General features: G+C 42.1%; 1 protein-coding gene across 5 annotated transcripts in view; it reads right to left on the bottom strand.

Moving 5' to 3' along the window:
- Positions 1-21,803, bottom strand: part of LOC124257456 (oxalate:formate antiporter-like) — a 47,410-nt gene that overhangs the window by 9,829 nt on the left and 15,778 nt on the right. Inside the window, exons 4-11 of one of the 5 annotated variants that reach the window (XM_046691517.1) lie at positions 20,565-20,710; positions 18,073-18,193; positions 17,595-17,630; positions 16,603-16,659; positions 12,152-12,285; positions 10,955-11,075; positions 3,290-3,412; positions 2,633-2,842 (exon numbers count right to left, since the gene is read on the bottom strand). In XM_046691517.1, coding sequence (XP_046547473.1) covers positions 2,633-2,842; positions 3,290-3,412; positions 10,955-11,075; positions 12,152-12,285; positions 16,603-16,659; positions 17,595-17,630; positions 18,073-18,193; positions 20,565-20,710 — 948 coding nt within the window. The remainder of the gene's footprint in view (positions 1-2,632; positions 2,843-3,289; positions 3,413-10,954; positions 11,076-12,151; positions 12,286-16,602; positions 16,660-17,594; positions 17,631-18,072; positions 18,194-20,564; positions 20,711-21,803) is intronic. The other 4 variants (XM_046691521.1, XM_046691518.1, XM_046691519.1 and 1 more) reach the window with 4 other exon arrangements.

Genomic DNA, 21,803 nt, shown 5'->3' with positions numbered 1-21,803 from the left:
AGGAATACTATCACACGTTACCCGTGATACAGGTAATGATAAGGGTTAGGAATACTATCACACGTTATCTGTGATACAGGTAATGATAAGGTTTTAGGAATACTATCACACGCTACCCGTGATACAGGTAATGATAAGGGTTAGAATACTATCACAGGTTTAGATACAGGTACTATACTATCATCTGTGATACAGGTAATGATAAGGGTTAGGAATACTATCACACGTTACCTGTGATACAGGTAATGATAAGGGTTAGGAATACTATCACACGTTACCTGTGATACAGGTAATGATATACAGGTTAGGAATACTATCACACGTTACCTGTGATACAGGTAATGATAAGGTTTAGGAATACTATCACACGCCATGTTACCTGTGATACAGGTAATGATAAGGTTTAGGAATACTATCACACGTTACCTGTGATACAGGTAATGATAAGGGCTTAGGAATACTATCACATGTTATCTGTGATACAGGTAATGATAAGGTTTAGGAATACTATCACACGTGATACAGGTAATGATGTGATACAGGTAATGATAAGGTTTAGGAATACTCATCACATACGTTATAAGGTTTAGGAATACCTGTGATACAGGTAATGATAAGGGTTAGGAATACTATCACACGTTACCTGTGATACAGGTAATGATAAGGGTTTAGGAATACTATCACACGTTACCTGTGATACAGGTAATGATAAGGGTTAGGAATAGGTAAATATCACACACGTTACCTGTGATACAGGTAATGATAAGGTTTAGGAATACTATCACACGTTACCTGTGATACAGGTAATGATAAGGTTTAGGAATACTATCACACGCTATCTGTGATACAGGTAATGATAAGGGTTAGGAATACTATCACATGTTACGCTACCCGTGATACAGGTAATGATAAGGTTTAGGAATACTATCACACGTTATCTGTGATACAGGTAATGATAAGGTTTAGGAATACTATCACACGTTACCTGTGATACAGGTAATGATAAGGGTTAGGAATACTATCACACGTTACCTGTGATACAGGTAATGATAAGGGTTAGGAATACTATCACACGTTACCTGTGATACAGGTAATGATAAGGTTTAGGAATACTATCACACGTTATCTGTGATACAGGTAATGATAAGGTTTAGGAATACTATCACACGTTATCTTTACAGGTAATGATAAGGGTTAGGAATACTATCAGATACAGGTAATGATAAGGGTTTAGGAATACTATCACATGTTACCTGTGATACAGGTAATGATAAGGAGTTAGGAATACTATCACCGTTACCTGTCACGCTATCTGTGATACAGGTAATGATAAGGGTTTAGGAATACTATCACACGTTACCTGTGATACAGGTAATGATAAGGGTTAGGAATACTATCACCGTTACCTGTGATACAGGTAATGATAAGGTTTAGGAATACTATCACACGTTACCTGTGATACAGGTAATGATAAGGTTTAGGAATACTATCACACGTTACCTGTGATACAGGTAATGATAAGGGTTAGGAATACTATCACATGTTACCTGTGATACAGGTAATGATAAGGTTAGGAATACTATCACAAGGATACAGGTAATATAAGGTTTAGGAATACTATCACACGTTATCTGTGTGATACAGGTAATGATAAGGTTTAGGAATACTATCACACGTTATCTGTGATACAGGTAATGATAAGGGTTAGGAATACTATCACACGTTACCTGTGATACAGGTAATGATAAGGTTTAGGAATACTATCACACGTTATCTGTGATACAGGTAATGATAAGGGTTAGGAATACTATCACACGTTACCTGTGATACAGGTAATGATAAGGTTTAGGAATACTATCACATCACCGTTATCTGTGATACAGGTAATGATAAGGTTTAGGAATACTATCACACGCTATCTGTGATACAGGTAATGATAAGGGTTAGGAATACTATCACACGTTACCTGTGATACAGGTAATGATAAGGTTTAGGAATACTATCACACGTTACCTGTGATACAGGTAATGATAAGGTTTAGGAATACTATCACATGTTACCTGTGATACAGGTAATGATAAGGGTTAGGAATACTATCACATGTTACCTGTGATACAGGTAATGATAAGGGTTAGGAATACTATCACATGCGTTACCTGTGATACAGGTAATGATAAGGTTTAGGAATACTATCACACGTTACCTGTGATACAGGTAATGATAAGGTTTAGGAATACTATCACACGTTACCTGTGATACAGGTAATGATAAGGGTTAGGAATACTATCACACGTTACCTGTGATACAGGTAATGATAAGGTTTAGGAATACTATCACACGTTACCTGTGATACAGGTAATGATAAGGGTTAGGAATACTATCACACGTTACCTGTGATACAGGTAATGATAAGGTTTAGGAATACTATCACACGTTATCTGTGATCACAATACTATCACACGTTACCTGTGATACAGGTAATGATAAGGGAATTAGGAATACTATCACACGTTACCTGTGATACAGGTAATGATAAGGAATACTATCACAAGAATGATAAGGTTAGGAATACTATCACACGTTACCTGTGATACAGGTAATGATAAGGGTTAGAGATGCAATCACACGTTACCTGGGATGTAAAGAGCAGCCCGTAGTTGAGTGGGTAGTGAAGCTGACCAAATGACCGGGCTGTAGCGACAGGAAACAGTGAGAAGTTGCCCGAGAATGTGCCAAATATCAGACACACGTACAGGAAGAACAGCCATTTTCCTGCTAAGCTTGTCAGGCCTATTGTGAGCAGCAGCACCGTGAACAGAGCACACAGGCACGTCATGCTGACCTGGAAACACAAGAGCACATCTACATCATGTCAAATCAGTGATTTTGTGGATACAAATGACAGCAGGACTGTCTCTTTATAGGTGAACAAAACCAGTGAAGTTTCTTCAGCATCTGTGGTTTCTCATTTCCATGATGGTTATGCAAACTAGACAAGATCAAGAACAAAGTTAGACAGACGGCACGGCTAACTTATCAATGAATTACAATCAGGAAGGTTGCTCATACTTTGTCCTTAGAGCACCACCATGGAGTAGCCAGGAATGGGTTTCTCAACCAAAGGTTTGTTAGAACTAATAATTGTGTAGTTCTTCCGGTTATATCTTTTAAATCTCACAGCAGGAAAATCAGCTGTGATAGATAAGTGTAAGCTTTGACTGAGTTGACGCCCTGTCTTGGCATCGACTGAGCACCTGATATCCACAATAAGCTGCAGCATTGGCGTTACCTTGAATGAAACCTTATCAGCAAAGTATCCCCATGCAATTCGTCCAGCAGCATTAAAGACGGCACCAAATGCTCCAACAGTGGCAAGGAAGACGTCATCTTGTATAAACGTCTGTCCATACGCCTGGAATATGAAGATTGTCTGACTTAGGGTAAGAGTATAAACTCATGACATGTTGTTAGATTGATGGAAGTAAGAGGATGATTATAGGTGTAAAATGACCAGAGCTAATTCAGATGAATTCTTGTTTTCAAAACAGGTGGCTGTGTTGTCATAAATCATGAATTCTTCCTTTCATACTATCCTTGAGTGACATATTATCCTTGAGTGACATACTATCCTTGAGTGACATACTATCCTTGAGTGACATATTATCCTTGAGTGACATATTACCCTTGAGTGACATACTATCCTTGACTGACATATTATCCTTGAGTGACATACTATCCTTGAGTGACATACTATCCTTGATTGACATACTATCCTTGAGTGACATACTATCCTTGAGTGACATATTATCCTTGAGTGACATACTATCCTTGAGTGACATATCATCCTTGAGTGACATATTATCCTTGAGTGACATATTATCCTTGGGTGACATACTATCTTTGACATATTATCCTTGAGTGACATACTATCCTTGAGTGACATATTATCCTTGAGTGACATATTATCCTTGAGTGACATATTATCCTTGAGTGACATACTATCCTTGAGTGACATATTATCCTTGAGTGACATATTATCCTTGAGTGACATACTATCCTTGAGTGACATATTATCCTTGAGTGACATACTATCCTTGAGTGACATATTATCCTTGAGTGACATACTATCCTTGAGTGACATATTATCCTTGAGTGACATATTATCCTTGAGTGACATACTATCCTTGAGTGACATATTATCTGTGTGTTGCCTCAGAACATTGTACATACAGATTTCAAGATCACCAACCTGCAGGATCAATCATTTAAGACGTTAACCTATGGTTTCAACGGTTGTGTAGCTGAAGGTAACATACCTCTTACAGGGATAGCAACAGGAAAATCTATTCTCATTGGAAAACTTAATATTGTGTCATCGAATGGGAGGTTCATTGACACAATTCATAACCAATTTAGAGATAAAACCGGCCAATCGGCAGAAAATTGTCATCCCTGCTCTTTTGTAATATGGAAGTACAACTTTCAGGAGGCTTGACTCAGTTCTACCATGACAACAAGAATGCTTTGGAAATGGGGCTCATTTGGAACACATACTTGCAAGCGGGTAATCTGTTTCCTTAGAACATTGAAACACAAGGTCACGAGGAGTGGTAAACGCAACAAATACCCATGTTTATTAAATACTTTCCCTGTTAATTCATACAAAATAGCCATTACAACAATTAGTTTTTCAAATGAAATATACCTATGTAGATATGTATTTAATTTCATTGCAACCTGTTTCATTGATTTATTGCTTGGACTCAACCACAAGCCCTGTTCTCGACGGGACAGGTTGTGGAAATACTGACATAACATGTGTGCAGGGTCTGTATGTGTCAACAAACAGCAGTAGATGACAGTACGTTATGTATATTAAAGTACCAACTCAACATATTGTTTCTGAAACTAAATCAAGATCAGTAAACATGCAAGCATGTCACTATCATGCTCAAGGTGACTGCACTGTTTACAACATTTCTGAGACACAGTCTGTTGTGTTTAACTTGATTGGAGTGAGTGAGTTAGTTTAGTTTTACTCCGCACTCAGCAATATTCCAGCTATATGGCGGTAGTCTGAAAATAATCGAGTCTGGACCAGACAATCCAGTGATCAACAGCATGAGCATCTAACTGTACAATTTGGAACCGATGACATGTGTGAACCAAGTCAGCGAGCCTCACCACCCGATCCCGTTAGTCGCCTCTTACGACAAGCATGCGTTACTGAAGATTCTTTCTAATCCAGACCTTCACGGGTTAACTTGATTGGAAATGTTCTGAAAAACATTTCATCTTGTTTGGAGAGATGCTTTGACCAACTGCAAGCTTGTGGTGTTAGAAAAACATTAACCTGATAATACTTGATATTTTGTACTTATCCTGACTTATGATCTTTTGCTGCTCTCCCTTTTCCTTGCGAATGGTAGAACACTTGAATCCCTTGTAGTTCCCGAATCGGACGTAATAATACATTCACCCACGAGTTACCTCCCTGTTTTCCCGCACAAATAGTCATGTGACCAGCCTTACTTGTCACTCTCTCCTGATTTTTCTGCCCATGCACCTGGATCTACTGTGAAATCCGAAGTGTTTCCAGCAGGGAGGTTGGGAGGGCTTCTCCTCATGACTCAGGATAAGTATAAAATATCATTTTACTTAAAAAAGTACATATTTTTCCTTATCCTGACTCATGATCTTTTGCTTATAGAATCCTTCGGATTGGTGGTGGGTCAAGCCACTTCCTGGATTCATCAGCTGTCCTATTCTTCCAACTTCCGTTATAACTCGGGGGGACCACCATCTTGTCTTACTTCTCTCTCAGACAAGTGAATCTTCTAGATTCATGTGGTTTAAGATATACTAGTATCTTCTTTTTACTAGTTATCTATAACAACCAATAGATTATGATAAGATCTTTATCATACATGAGTTGCGACACCTTTACGTACAGGTAAGATCTTTACCCGTACAGGGTCTTAATCACTCATGCTAGCCTAGTCTAGACTGTGCGCATGGACTTTCAAACTAGAACAACAAGTCAACGTGATAAAAGGGTGAGATTCAAACTCAGCGCGCCTTTGTGGAACCGTTAGTTGTTGTGCTACAACAAGAGGCCCAAACTGGTGAATGCCGGAGACGTCTTCAGTGGCTATGTCTCAGAGGTAGTGGCTGGCAAACACCATATCTGACTTCCACAAGCAGCCCTCCATAATTGATGATATAGAGCAATTTCCATGCAGAGCGAGTATTGACGCCAGTGCTCTGACTTCGTGTGGGTTGGAGGCTCTTGGAGGTTCTAATCCTGCTGCTTTGTAGGCTCTTAGTATAACGGCTCTCATCCAAAACGATATTGTCGTTCTTGAGACTTCTACTGCTGTCACCGTCGACAAGGGGATGAATAGGCGCTTGAATTTTCTTCTCCTTGTTTTAGTCTTTTGAAGATATATCTTCAAGGCTCTGACAGGACACAAGGATAAGTCCTGGGTGTCCTCTGGGGCCCGAGGACAGTAGATAGCGCTGGCACATGGAACTGTCTATCTGGTTGACCAGGTAGTTCATTCTTTGCAATAAAGTCCCATCTAAGTCCTAGATGTACTGCAGCACAGTGCCCCGTGTCGAATCTAGTTCGTCAAAAGTCCAGCGCATGTATCTCAGACATAAGAGGTGCCATGGATAGGGCAAGCAGGAACAGAGTTTTCTGCATGAGTAGCTCGAAGGTAGTCTTTTCTAGAGGTTCGTAGGCATCGCTCATGAGATGACGTAGAATTACATTCAGATCCCAGGCTGGTGCTCTGAATTTCTTTTGCTGGTCCTCCAGTTTAAAAGATTGCAGGAGAGCTAGTATTTCTAGTACTTTTGTCAATTTGACTTCATAGTGATGACTGTACTGATGGCTGCCAAATATGTGGATAATGTCGAACCTTTCAGATGTCTTGTATATCTAAGGTGACATAGACGCTTTTTTAGCTGTGAAGCCCTTCCGCCTTGCACATTGCTCAAATTTCTGCCATTTGTCGTCATACAAATTGCGAGTAGATCTGCGTAACGCTAGGGTTACTGCTTTCGCTGCTCTGGCGGAGTATCCTCTTTTTCTTCATACAGGTTTTGATACAGTCCACACATGTAACTGGAACATTAGTGGGTTCCTGTGGACTTGTTTGCTGTGCGGATGTCCGAGTAGGTTCGGCCATTCTGGTAGTTTGAGGGTTGGACTTCCGAGATCTTCTATTAGGTCTAGGAAGCAGACTCTCGCTGGCCAATAGGGGCGTGACCAAAGTCAGTTGTAGCGCTTGTGTCTGTTTGATCTTCAACAGTACTTTCAGTAGTAAGATCGGGGGTGGAAATACGTAAGCGTTTAGTCCTTCCCATGATATGCTCAGCGCATCTGTTGCCCAGGCTTGGGGGACTGCTACTGGTGAAACAAACGTCTGTAGTTGATTGTTGAACCTCGTGGCGAACAGGTCTATGCATGGGGATCCTATTTCCCTTATAATGAGCCAGTATGCTTCTGGATGGGTGCATCCATTCTGTGGGTGACGGATCAAGTGGTCGGGAAAGATCGTCTGCTAGTACGTTCTTGGCTCCCAGTATGCGACACGCTTTTATCCAGATGTTTGCCTTCTCTGTGATATTGAACAACTGGAATGTGAGCTGCAATAGGCTTGGCGATCTTGTTGATCCTTGCCGACTATGGAGAATGCCACTGTAGAGTTGTCCGTGTGGATCATCAGCATTCTGTTGCTCAGCGAAATCGACCATAGCTTTCCCTTCCAGCAGATTGATGTGAAGATGCTGTTCTGCATTTGACCACTTCCCTGATGCAACTTGGTTGTTGAGATGTGCACCCCATCCCTGCAGTGATGCATCTGCGTAAAGATTTGTGTCTAAGACCGGCTCTTGTAAATAGGACCTGTGAGTCCACCAAAGTAGGTACACTTTGAGATGTTCTGGTAGCGAGATAGGGTCGCTGCTGTCCAGATGTTTTGCCAGGAATTGTTGCAATGGCTGTAGTTGTAACCTTCCTGTGCGAGTCAAGTCTTGTGCTGAGGTAAGTAGACCGAATAGACATTGCCATGTTCGTAGTGTTAACGGAGAGATGACTGCTTGAGGAATCATGGCTTGTATCTTGACCGAACGATCCTCTGGGGTCATAATTCGATTCTGTGTTGTGATGAATCTTATCCCCAGGAATTGTAGATCTTGTTTTGGTTCCAACTCCGACTTCATCAGGTTCACTAGCCATCCTATTTGCGTGAGCAGCTTGATTGTGAAGTTCAGCTGCTGTCTGAGTTGATTGGCACTTTGATGAACCTGTATGCCATCGTCCAGGTAAAAGTTATTGGCGTAGAGGTCGATCATGTAGGTAGGGAGCATGGGATCGGTTATTAGTGTGGATAACCACGGAGCCGACGATATTCCAAACGGTAGGACGTTCCATTGGAAGTGCTGACCTCTGAATAGGAATCGTAGATATTTCCTTGATTCCGGATGTATGGGGATGTGTAGATATGCATCCTTGAGGTCTATGCTGGCCATAAAGTCTGCTGGACGATTTAGTAGTCTGAGTCTGGATCATTCTGAACGTTTCAGTAGTCTGAGTAGATAGTCTTGGTTGAATTTCCGCATGTTGTAAATCAACCTGAATTTCTCTTTGGAATTCTTCTTGGGTACTAGGAAAATTGGGGAGTAGAAGCCTGGTGTGAGATGATGTTGATCTATTCTTTCCACCGCATTCTTGGTTAGAAGCGAGTTGATGGCTTCTTGTAGCTTGTCTGCTTGCTCGTCTGCATAGTTGAAGACCATCGGTCTGAGGGTTAATGGTGGTGTGGCCTTGAGCTGCACTCTGTACCCTTCTCGCAGTACTTGTGAGACTTAGTCGTCCTCCAGTATTCCCCAATTTTCCCAGTACCTTTGTAGACGTCCACCCACTGTCGATGGTTGTACAGGAACGGCTGGGGGTGGAAGCATCCAGTCGTTCCGAACCCCACTTTCAGCGTCTAGCCCCTCTGAAACCTCTGGGGGTACGTCCTCTCCCTGAGTTTCCTCTGTAGTTTCCGGATGGGCGACGAAAAGGACTTTTCCTGCCTCTAAGGCTGGAGTACTTCTTCTCCTTAGCCTTCTGGATACCGGAATATTTCGAATTGCTGTTGTACTTCTGTGAAGTATGACGAATGACGTTGGCTAGAGTATCTATAGACTTGATCATCATGACTTCCCTTGAGTCGTGAGTAGCTTCCTTAGCTGCTTCATCTACCTCACCTCCGAAGATGGTAGGCGCCGCCCAAGGAGCTCTAAGTAGCGGTTGGGTAAATCTGTCACTCCAGGAACACGATGCCAGTAGACCCTGTCTCCGTGATAAGGTGAGACCCGCCGACGTTGAGGCCAAATGATCCGATATGAAGTATTGGTCCTTTTTCTGAGTGAGAAGAGCAGATAATATCATTCTATCTTCTTCCGAACTGGGGTTCTGGAACTTGTTAATCAATGCCTCATTGATTGCTCTGGATCTCGCTAATCCGAAGAAGGATCTCCTCGTCGCTGTATCAAGTAGTTGGTAGCCTTCGCGGACCTTCCATCTTGTTCTACTATGATGACAGAGTCGTCCGATTGTGATGACCTTCTCGAACGTTCACGTTAGCCAACGTTGACTGCAGATGTAGATCTGTGAGGCGTATTGGGTTCACGTAGGTCTGAGGGTTTGCGAACATTGTCAGTTGATGAGCGTTCCTGTTGTGCCTTCGCTTCCTCATCAAAACGTCTTTCCATCATGGCCATCATTTGAGTAGTAAATTGTCTCATAAAGTCGCCTTGATTGAAGTTCTGTGTTGACTGGAACTGATTCGGCGTTGATGAAGCGTTCGCGAACGTTGATGTGTTGTGTGCTTCAACTTCACTGTGTTGAGAAGTTGGTGGTTGGTCGTTAAACAGCTGGGTCGCTGTTGTAGTTGCAGGAGACGATCTAGAAGTCGTAGAGACGACTGTGTTGCCGATCTAGTAGGTACATCAGGCAGAAGTAACGGTGGTTCATCAAACATGTCTGCCTCGTGTGGTAGAATGATCTCCTCATTAAACGACTTCTGGTGAGTTGACTTGCTAGGTCGTGTGGATTTCGATAGAGACTTAGTAGTAGTTGCCCTTTTCTGCGTTGTGGAAGAAGCAGTACTCTTTTTCTTAGCCTGAGACGGCATCAACTCCGTCGTAGCAGACCTCTTTTTCGAACCCGTAACAGACGACTGCCCCTGCAACATATCCAACATAGCAACAAAATTATGTATATCTGCAGCAGCAAACAACCTAAGGTTATGGGCTTGATCTCCAGGTTTATCGACTTGTGATGACTTCTTCCCCCGATCCATGACACGTCTATAGATATAAGACAAATATTGATTAAATTGCAAATTTGATAAATGACTGCCAAATGTACAACGTGAGTTGGAAGAACATGATTTAATGCACGATGGGCATTGGGGGTGAGGATCAGTCGCTGATAGCCGGTGCCTGCAACAAGGCAAGATTCATGAAATGTAAACACGTTACATTACGATGAAAATTGTCACAAATTACCAAATTTTTACACAATTAATACATGATAGTTATAGCCAAATACCATACACAGCGTAATTTTGATAAATAGGATCTAAATATAAAGGATATATGCCGTATATGGGACTCCGGTGCTCGCCCAACCATCCGCTTGGGCGAAAAAGGAGAGAGTAACAAGTAAGGCTGGTCACATGACTGTCTGCGCGGGAAAACAGGAGGTAACTCGTGGGTTAGTGTATTTTTACGTCCGCTTCGGGAACTACAAGGGATTCAAGTGTTCCACTACCATTCGCAAGGAAAAGGGAGATAGGCAAAAGATCATGAGTCAGGATAAGTATAAAATATCAACTTTAGGAAAAATAAGGAAAAATTGAACATATATGGAACATTATGAAGTGAGGTGACTGACCTTATACAGTGAGGAGAAGAACACCACACCCTGTCCATTAAAGAGGAAGATGAACCACAGGATATAGAATGCTCGCTGCTTCAACATTTGTTTCGGGTGCAAGACAGCATGCTCATCATCCCTGAAACATTGCTGGCTATATCACAACTGTTACTCTCACAAACCTTGTTTCGGGTGCAAGACAGCATGCTCATCATCCCTGAAACATTGCTGGCTATATCACAACTGTTACTCTCACAAACCTGATCAAGCCAGTTTACACTTCTTTACTTGACTAACTGAATTCAAATCCAGCAACATTACAGCTATACATATTGACTGTCAATAAGTCAGAGTCAGGACATGGATATATGCAGTTGTTTCAAAGTGTGCCATTGGACACCAGACAGATATTTTGTCTTTGTGAAAATAAGTGTGGTCCAATTAAACTTAAAACATCACACCAATTATTACAATTCAATTTGTTTACTAAATCAGTAGACATCATGTAAACCTGTTAACTTGACAGCAATATTTCCTGAACACTATCATGACTGCAAGAATTGTTCAGCTTCATTTGTCCTGGACCCATAAACTATGTTATCCTACAAAACAGGATTTCCTGTATGCATGCTAGGATTCAAAGAGGTCACGCCCATGTTAAGCTGCACGAATAGGTCATCTTCATTTGTCCTGGACCCATAAACTAACCCATAAACTATTTTATCATCGAAAACAGAATTTCCTGTGTTCGGGGTTCTGGGATTCAAACTGGATAAGCCTATATCAATATATGAGACTGAGAGTGCCACCAATAAACAATTTGATGGGGTGCAAAAAAAGGTTTTGAATCATTCAAGCTGGTCAAATGTATCATGGCATTTTGGATTACATGAATTATGGTGAGTGTCATTTTTATAATTTTATAATGCCAAGGCACTGAATAAAATATTTCTCTCGTGCCATTTCAACATTTAACGTGCCATGGACCACAAATTAAGCTCTATTTCGATCCCTGCATGAGAAAGAGTTCTGGCGAAAAGAGATGTGCGAAAGTGAGTGAGTGAGTTTATTTTTATGCCGCTTTTAGCAATATTATAGCAGTATCACCGCGGGGGACAACAGAAATGGGCTTCACACAATGAGCCCATGTGGGGAATCGAACCCGGGTCTTTAACCATTACACTACCCCAAATGTCCAAAAACTGAGCACAGTACTTCACGCCTGTATGTTCCCGTATTGCTGGAGTTTCCTCCTGTTTTATGCCTCCCTCTTCATCCGAGCTGGCTGCTGGGATCAAGGCCTTCGTCTCGCTGTCCTCCCCATCGGGGTTCACCGTCACATCCATCACCTGCAACAACAACAACAACTGCTGCTACAACATCACAAGGGACACCATGATCTCATCACCATGTCTAGTCACACTCGGTAACTTTACACAAACAACTACTCTTCTGAAGAAGAAGAACACTTATTATGGACAGACAACTTGTTTATTGCAATATGACATATGTTAGCTGTCAATCCACATAAGTGTTCACCTTTATCATACCAGCTTCTATATGCCACTTAAGGAAGTTATTCTCCTGGTCAAGCATTGTAGTCAATATGAGCTGGTGTTATATAACTGATAACTAAAGCACTCTCATGTTTTATAATTATACAAAATTCAAAATTGTAAAAGTAGGCTTAAAGTATACCTTATTCAATCTTACATTAAAGAATGAAGGCTCCATTAGACAATAAAGGCTTTGGGTATATAAAAATACCAAAGCCTAGTGAGTGAGTGAATGAGTTTAGTTTTATGCCTCCAGCTATATTGCGACAGAGACCACTGAGATACAGTGACATTAAGCGAAAGTTAGCACAGACTCGAATATTTAAAGACCGCCGCCATACAGCTGAAACATTGCTGAGTGTGGCGTAAAACTAAACTCAATCAGTAAAGTTAAAATATCAACATCAGTGTAGACAGTCAGAGACTGATGAGATACAGTGACATTAAGCTAGTCAGCAACATCAGTTATACCTATAAGCAGCAGCAGCCAATACATCTGGTCAGGCAAACAGTGATTGATAGCACGAGCAACACGAGCCATGCACTCTGACAACTTATCATCCCAAACTGGCATCCACTAGATAGTGCAATATTGGGTATTACCGAACAGTTAACACCATATCCCACCTTATTCCAGTTGCGGTTCAATATATGAAACAATAATTAACTGTCATCGATCTACGCAAAGGATGAATAACTACTGCGAACTATCAACAGGTTAGTGTTGTTCGTAATACACAAACCAAGCATTGCCAAAAACACCTTGCCTTATAGTCTTGAAATGTGCAATGTACGAAATTAGACATGAGGTTATTTTTAGAAAGAAGTATCCTATTGTCCATTATGTATTACATGCAAGATGTGATGCCCGTTGTTGGGCCTTGTCTGTTTTCTCTTTTCTTCATGTTTGGATTAATATATTCTAAGTTAAAACATTTGTGATTGAGCGATTGAGACAAATATACAGAAAGTTTGTTCAGTGATGGCAGCTTGTTCGGTAATAACCAACACTGCTCTAGATCAACTACAATAAAACTGTATCACAATGCTTTGAAGGCCTTTTTCTCAATCAATCAGATGCCATCACTAACCTCCCTTTAACTGAAGTTGTACTGTTTACATGATTTACACTGTTACTGTCAACAGGCAGAATATGTTCACATACTGCCCCAGAATCCTACCTGACACACAAGGCAAGACTTCAGAATCCAGTAAGTGAGAATAAACATGTTGGTTAGTTATTAACAGTATTGTGAAACCTGCAAGGAAAGGCATTGTGCTGTTAATAAGTGCAAATCTAGGCTTGAAACCTGTGATTACAAGGGATTGGAAAACACAGCAGCACCCTTAATGAGAGCACTGGACAACCAATACGGAGGGGCCCAACTCTCACAAGAGAGAGCACTGCAGACAGAGTACAGGGACAGCACTTGACAACTCCCTCCAACAGAGCACTGCACATCCCCCAAGACAGAGCACAGAACAACCCCACAGACGGAGCACTGCACAAGACCTCAGAGAGAGAACACTGTACAACCCCCCAGAGAGAACACTGCACAACCCCCCAGAGAGAACACTTCACAACCCTCAAGGGAACAGCACTGGAAACCCCACACACAGAGCAATGCACAACCCCACACACACAGCAATGCACCCCCCCACACACACACACACACAGAGCAATGCACAACCCCACACACAGAGCAATCCACAACCCCACACACAGAGCAATGCACAACCCCACACACAGAGCAATGCACAACCCCACACACAGAGCAATGCACAACCCCACACACAGAGCAATGCACAACCCCACACACAGAGCAATGCACAACCCCACACACAGAGCAATGCACAACCCCACACACAGAGCAATGCACAACCCCACACACAGAGCAATGTACAACCCCACACACAGAGCAATGCACAATCCCATACACTAGAGAGCGCTGAACAATCACAACAGAGAGAGCACTGGACAATCCCCACCGACAGAGAGCATAGCACAACTCTGACAGGAACAGCATTGCACAACCTCAACTGGGACAGCAATGCACAACCTCTCAGAAAGAAGACTGCACAGCTCCCACAGACAGAGCACACAAACCCTAGCAGAGTGCATTGTACAACATCTGCAGAGAGAGCACTGCAGACAGAGTACAGGGACAGCACTTGACAACTCCCTCCAACAGAGCACAAACAACCCCCACAAACAGAGCACTGCACAACCCTGACAGGAACAGCTGTACACAACCTCGACACAACCTCTCAGAGAGAAGACTGCACAACCCAAACAGACAGGACAATGCACATCCTTCACCGACAGAGCACTGCATAATCCCACTTCTCTGTGTTACAAAAATAGAAACATATAACATCTTTTAAGTGTTATAATTTTTTTAGAATTATCTCAAAAGCCAAATGATTTAGAGCTAGCCAAGTAAACTGCAACAATAAACATTGAACGTGAATCATTCAAAGCTGATAGTGGGTTAGTTGAAGTCATTTCGCTAAATGTTACCTAACGTAATGTGAGTGACTTTAGTTTAGTGCTACTGTGAATAATATTTCAGCCATATTTTGGCTTGTAACCCAAATGTGGGGGAAAAGACCAGTGCCATGCTGGTTTAGATATTTCCTACTTCAGTGAAGCCAGTTAACATGGATGTGCCACTGGCAAACCTTGCAACAATCTGGGATTCGAAACACACTATCACACTCAGTGGCAGCAATTCTGTTTTCCACACGCCTTTCCAGTGGTGACCCAACCTTAGACTCACTGCTTCCTTCAGTGGAATGGGAATAGTAAACAGCTGCAACAATACATTCAGTGTTATGTGAATCCCAATTAGATGTAAAGATCAAATGAGAGGCGTTGGCTGATTTATACAGATCAGCAGTGTTCACAATGCTAACTGAACAGTTTTTTAAAGATCTCACAGTTGGTCAGTATATGTTATGCATGAAAGAGTGTACACATGGTACTGAAAGCAGCTGAATGAGTTAATTTCAAGAATGATATTCACATATTGTATTAAAATGGAGAACTGACTCTTACATTGAGGGCTGGCAACAGAGCAACCAGTCCGTTATAACCTGCTGCCGGGTAGTTGTACATACTACAACACTCATGTGTACACCTCAAGTTAGGAATCCTTCCAGATATCTCATTTATGTCACTCATCCTGTCATTCATGATTCCCTCCATCCCATCAGTCATCTTTTCACTCCTGACTTCATCCTTCCACCAACCACTCTGTCAATCATGATCCCATCCATCTTATCAACCACCCTGTCAATCATGATCCCATCCATATTATCAACCACCCTGTCAATCATGATCCCATCAATAGTATCAACCACCCTGTCAATCATGATCCCATCCATCTTATCAACCACCCTGTCAATCATGATCCCATCCATCTTATCAACCACCCTGTCAATCATGATCCCATCCATATTATCAACCACCCTGTCAATCATGATCCCATCCATCTTATCAACCACCCTGTCAATCATGATCCCATCCATATTATCAACTACCCTGTCAATCATGATCCCATATGCATCCATCTTATCAACCACCCTGTCATTATGATTCCATCCATCTTATCAACCACCCTGTCATTTATGATTCCATCCATCTTATCAACCACCCTGTCATTTATGATTCCATCCATTTTATCAATCACCTTGTCAATCATGATCCCATCCATCTTATCAACCACCCTGTCAATCATGATTACATCCATCTTATCAACCACCCTGTCAATCATGATCACATCCATCTTATCAACCACCCTGTCAAACATGACTTCATCCATCCTGACAACCATCATTTCATTCATGACTAAATCCTTCATGTCAACCATGCAGCCTCTGTGACTTCATGCTTCCTCTCAACAGGATCCAGTCCATCCCGTCAGAAAATCATTCAGTTAAAGACCCCATCAATCCTATCAGAGCATCAACTGCCAACATGGCCACCAACCCAAACATGTAGACAGTACACAGAAACCAGGCAGAGGCAACAATGATGGATGTTAGAGCAAGATAGAGCTTTGTTAGAGAGGTCCCATTATTACTGTGAAACAAAGCTGCAGAAGTTACATTTACAGACTCATCTGATCCATCTCCTTTAGGCTGGGGCACATATGTTGTCCTTACCTATTGGGAAAATTTAAACAGAACAGGGTGAAAAAAACAGAAGTGATTAAAATGGAAGCAGAGGACTGAGCAGGTCGTCGTAACTCCCAACTCAATTATTTAAAAAAAGAGGCACAAAATCATACTTGGTGGATAAGTCATGGCTTCAAGTCTCAGTTTAGCCCAGATGATCGTCTTTTGTTGACACTCTCCTACTAGCTGACCAGAGGAAAACATAATGCATCCTTTTTGTAAACTGGTACAGATCCCACAACACCATCGAGAAAGTGGTAAAATGTAACATTAAAATAGACTACCAGTTGTCAGACTTCCATTTTTGTAGGTGGTGGCTGAGTGGGTTAGATCGCTGACTTTGTGTGCTGGCAATTAGGTGCCAGACCCTGAGAGTGTGGGTTCCAAACCCAGATGTACTAGAATCTGTACTTTACTAAGAAAGTGTAATCCCAAATGTAATGTTTCATTGAATGCTTCATTTGTACATTCCGAAAATATCAGGATAGTATCTTTAAATACTAATGTGCATTTTACCATAGCATATAATATGGTACATATGTGCAAAATATGACCATTGCAAGTGAATCATTGAATATCTGAAATACCCCACAATGTTCACAGCACCCTGTAGCATGGTGGGTTAAGTGGGTTAGCAGTCCAGCATCGCAGGGTTAAATGTGTCAATCACATGTAGTTTAATGCAGTAGCTTTTGCTATATGTTTTACAGCTGATACTCTGTGGCAATACCAACATGCAACCCATGCACGACCTACTGCTAGTCACTTGCTACACAGCTACCTCTCTCACAACTGGATTACCTCAGCAGGTGCCCCTTCACCAGAATAGCTTAAAAGGTAACAGAACAAGGTTAACTTGTACAACAGAGAGGCACATTTAACCCTACTCCACAGACAACTTCCATCACCTTATACAATCCTACCTTGGCCATTGTGATGGAAGTATTACCTTTACTGCCCTGTTAAAACCAGAAATTCTAAAATCGTCACCATTATGAAATGGTTTGCGATAAACAAAGAATTCTGGCTAAGGATCAGGTGTTACCATGATATTTTAGGGCTATTTTTCGTCCAAAGGAAATCTCAATTTTGAATTATGCTCTTGCATTCTGCTATAGTGCTAAATTTAGAAGAACTTTTTAAAAATGTCTCAAAGGACACAGGAAGACTTTGATCGTATCGACATTGAGACAAAGAACATAGACAATACAAACATAAGGTAAAATTTACACGAGTGTATGTACAGCTTAGAAAATTTGTCTCAAAATCAAATTATCTTCCTTGAACTAACAAAATAGACAATTTTATGAAACTCAGTTTGTAAAATCAGCCTGACAAACACATTCATGTAATATAGCACCAATAATGATACTGATCTCTCAGGACATAATGATGTCTCACCTCAACAGGAGGCGGCTCTGATATGAAGATGATGCCAATGAGCTGCATCACGATGTAGCATGCTCCCAGTATCAGGAACATCTTGGGTACTTTGTCCAACACCTCGGGCTGTGTGAAATAACTGAAGATGGAAAAGTGTTTCAAGTCAGAGGACCACATGGCTGATCACCTGTTGCCATGGAGACTAACAGTTTCACAAAGCTTATCATTTTCTGAAATCTGACCTGATTCAATATATACACAAAGAACTTAGTTAAGCACCCTGTGACATATCTCACGATTGAATGAGCCCTGATCTTAACTCTTTGGATCATATCTGAGGCATGATTGGTCATCATGTGCAACAAAGGGATCTTCCTGTACAGAACATGGCCCAATTGGAAGCTGCTTTACACGAGGAATGGCGTAGACTACCCCTTCAGACAATCAGGAGGCTGACAGGGGGTATGAGGAGGAGAGTGCTGGCTGTCATGCAGTCACATGGAGGTTACGCTCGGTAGTTACCTTGATTCGTGTAAGACATTAAAAATGGCATTTAAAATGTTCACATTCACCAATAAGTTCAACATTAAACATTCCAGGGCCATACTTGTACAAACATGGTTTTGTATGTAAATCAGTGTTATTTTGAAATCAGCAATTTTCATCATAAAATCAACGTGGATTCCAATCATCTTGTCGTTTTTTAAGGATCATACGGGTCAGAAAACTTCATGTTTTTCCATCGTGATCACCACAAGAAGTTTTATGTACGTGTTGTACATCCCGACCACTTACAATACACCCCTTAACTCTCACACACATCCCGATCACTTACAATACACCCCTTAACTCTCACACACATCCCGACCACTTACAATACACCCTTAACTCTTACACATCCGACCACTTACAATACACCCTTAACTCTCACACATCCCGACCACTTACAATACACCCCTTAACTCTCACACACATCCCGACCACTTACAATACACCCCTTAACTCTCACACACATCCCGACCACTTACAATACACCCCTTAACTCTCACACACATCCCGACCACTTACAATACACCCCTTAACTCTCACACACATCCGACCACTTACAATACACCCTTAACTCTCACACACATCCGACCACTTACAATACACCCTTAACTCTCACACACATCCCGACCACTTACACTACACCCTTAACTCTCTCACACATCCGACCACTTACAATACACCCCTTAACTCTCACACACATCCCGACTACTTACAATACACCCTTTAACTCACACATCCCGACCACTTACAATACACCCCTTAACTCTCACACACATCCTGAAGACTTACAATACACCTTAACTCTCACACATCCGACCACTTACAATACACATAACTCTCACACACATCCTGACCACTTACAATACACCCCTTAACTCACACATCCGACCTACAATACACCCCTTAACTCACACACACATCCCGACTTTACAATACACCCCTTAACTCTCACCCACTTACAATACACCCCTTAACTCTCACACATCCCGACCACTTACAATACAACTCTCACACACATCCGACCACTTGCAATACACAACTCTCACACACATCCCGACCACTTAAATACACCCCCTAACTCTCACACATCCGACCACTTACAATACCCCTTAACTCTCCACACACATCCGACCACTTACAATACACCTTAACTCTCACACACATCCCACCACTTACAATACACCCTTAACTCTCACACACATCCTGACCACTTACAATACACCCTTAACTCTCACACACATCCCTACCACTTACAATACACCCCAACTTCACACACATCCTGAAGACTTACAATACACCTCATAACTCTCACACACATCCTGAAGAACTCTCACACACATCCTGACCACTTACAATACACCTTTAACTCTCACACACATCCTGACCACTTACAATTTTAACTCTCACACACATCCGACCACTTCTTACACTACACTTAACTCTCACACACATCCGACCACTTACAATACACCCCTTAACTCTCACACACATCCCGACCACTTACAATACACCCCTTAACTCTCACACACATCCTGACCACTTACAATACACCCCTTAACTCTCACACACACATCCCGACCACTTACAATACACCCCTTAACTCTCACACACATCCCGACCACTTACAATACACCCCTTAACTCTCACACACATCCTGACCACTTACAATACACCCCTTAACTCTCACACACATCCCGACCACTTACAATACACCCCTTAACTCTCACACACATCCCGATAACTTACAATACACCCCTTCACTCACTCACACACATCCCGACCACTTACAATACACCCCTTAACTCTCACACACATCCTGAAGACTTACCATTCACCGCTCACACACACACACACACACACACATTATGAAGTAGTCCAATACACATCAAAAGAACTTAAAATACACCCGTAAACTCACACAATCATCATGAACGCATAACACAACACTTGACTCCCGTTACCTTCCCCCATCAGTTTCATCTATCTGAGGTTTCAAGTTGTTATGGTTGATGTACGCTAATCTGAACCTGGTCAAGAAGATGAAGGCACCACCCCCAAATCCGGCGACCACACAGCCACTGACTAGTCCCTTCTTCTCTGGAAGCCACTGGAAACATCGATGTCAACATGTCTAGCGTTGGTAAATCCCATTACAATTACATGCCACATTGCCACATTGATTGTTGCTGACAGTGGTGTGAAACAACAAACCCAAATTTTTTCCACAACACACTTCCCGTTATTTGAAAACGTAACTGACACTTATTGAATACAAACTTGGATGTTTCCTGACACTAAGCGAGAACATATACCCATCTTCAGGACACAGGCTATGGACATTAGAGAGACCAATCTTCAGGACACAGGCTATGGACATTACAGGGACCCATCTTCAGGACACAGGCTATGGACATTACAGGGACCCATCTTCAGGACACAGGCTATGGACATTACAGAGACCCATCTTCAGGACACAGGCTATGGACATTAGAGAGACCCATCTTCAGGACACAGGCTATGGACATTACAGAGACCCATGGACATTTCAGAGACCCATCTTCAGGACACAGGCTATGGACATTACAAGGACCCATCTTCAGGACACAGGCTATGGACATTACAGAGACCCATCTTCAGGACACAGGCTATGGACATTACAGGGACTCATCTTCAGGACACAGGCTATGGACATTACAGAGACCCATCTTCAGGACACAGGCTATGGACATTACAGAGACCCATGGACATTACAGAGACCCATCTTCAGGACACAGGCTATGGACATTACAGAGACCCATCTTCAGGACACAGGCTATGGACATTACAGGGACCCATCTTCAGGACACAGGCTATGGACATTACAGGGACCCATCTTCAGGACACAGGCTATGGACATTAGAGAGACCTATCTTCAGGACACAGGCTATGGACATTACAGGGACCCATCTTCAGGACACAGGCTATGGACATTACAGAGACCCATCTTCAGGACACAGGCTATGGACATTACAGAGACCCATGGACATTACAGAGACCCATCTTCAGGACACAGGCTATGGACATCACAGAGACCCATCTTCAGGACACAGGCTATGGACATTACAGGGACCCATCTTCAGGACACAGGCTATGGACATTACAGGGACCGATCTTCAGGACACAGGCTATGGACATTACAGAGACCCATCTTCAGGACACAG

Source organism: Haliotis rubra, unplaced genomic scaffold, assembly GCF_003918875.1.
Source record: "Haliotis rubra isolate DU_JTF1 unplaced genomic scaffold, ASM391887v1 Scf660, whole genome shotgun sequence".
Classification (NCBI taxonomy): Eukaryota; Metazoa; Mollusca; class Gastropoda; order Lepetellida; family Haliotidae; genus Haliotis; species Haliotis rubra.
Note: the sequence above shows the minus strand (reverse complement) of the source record. Positions and strands in the feature narration are given on the sequence as shown.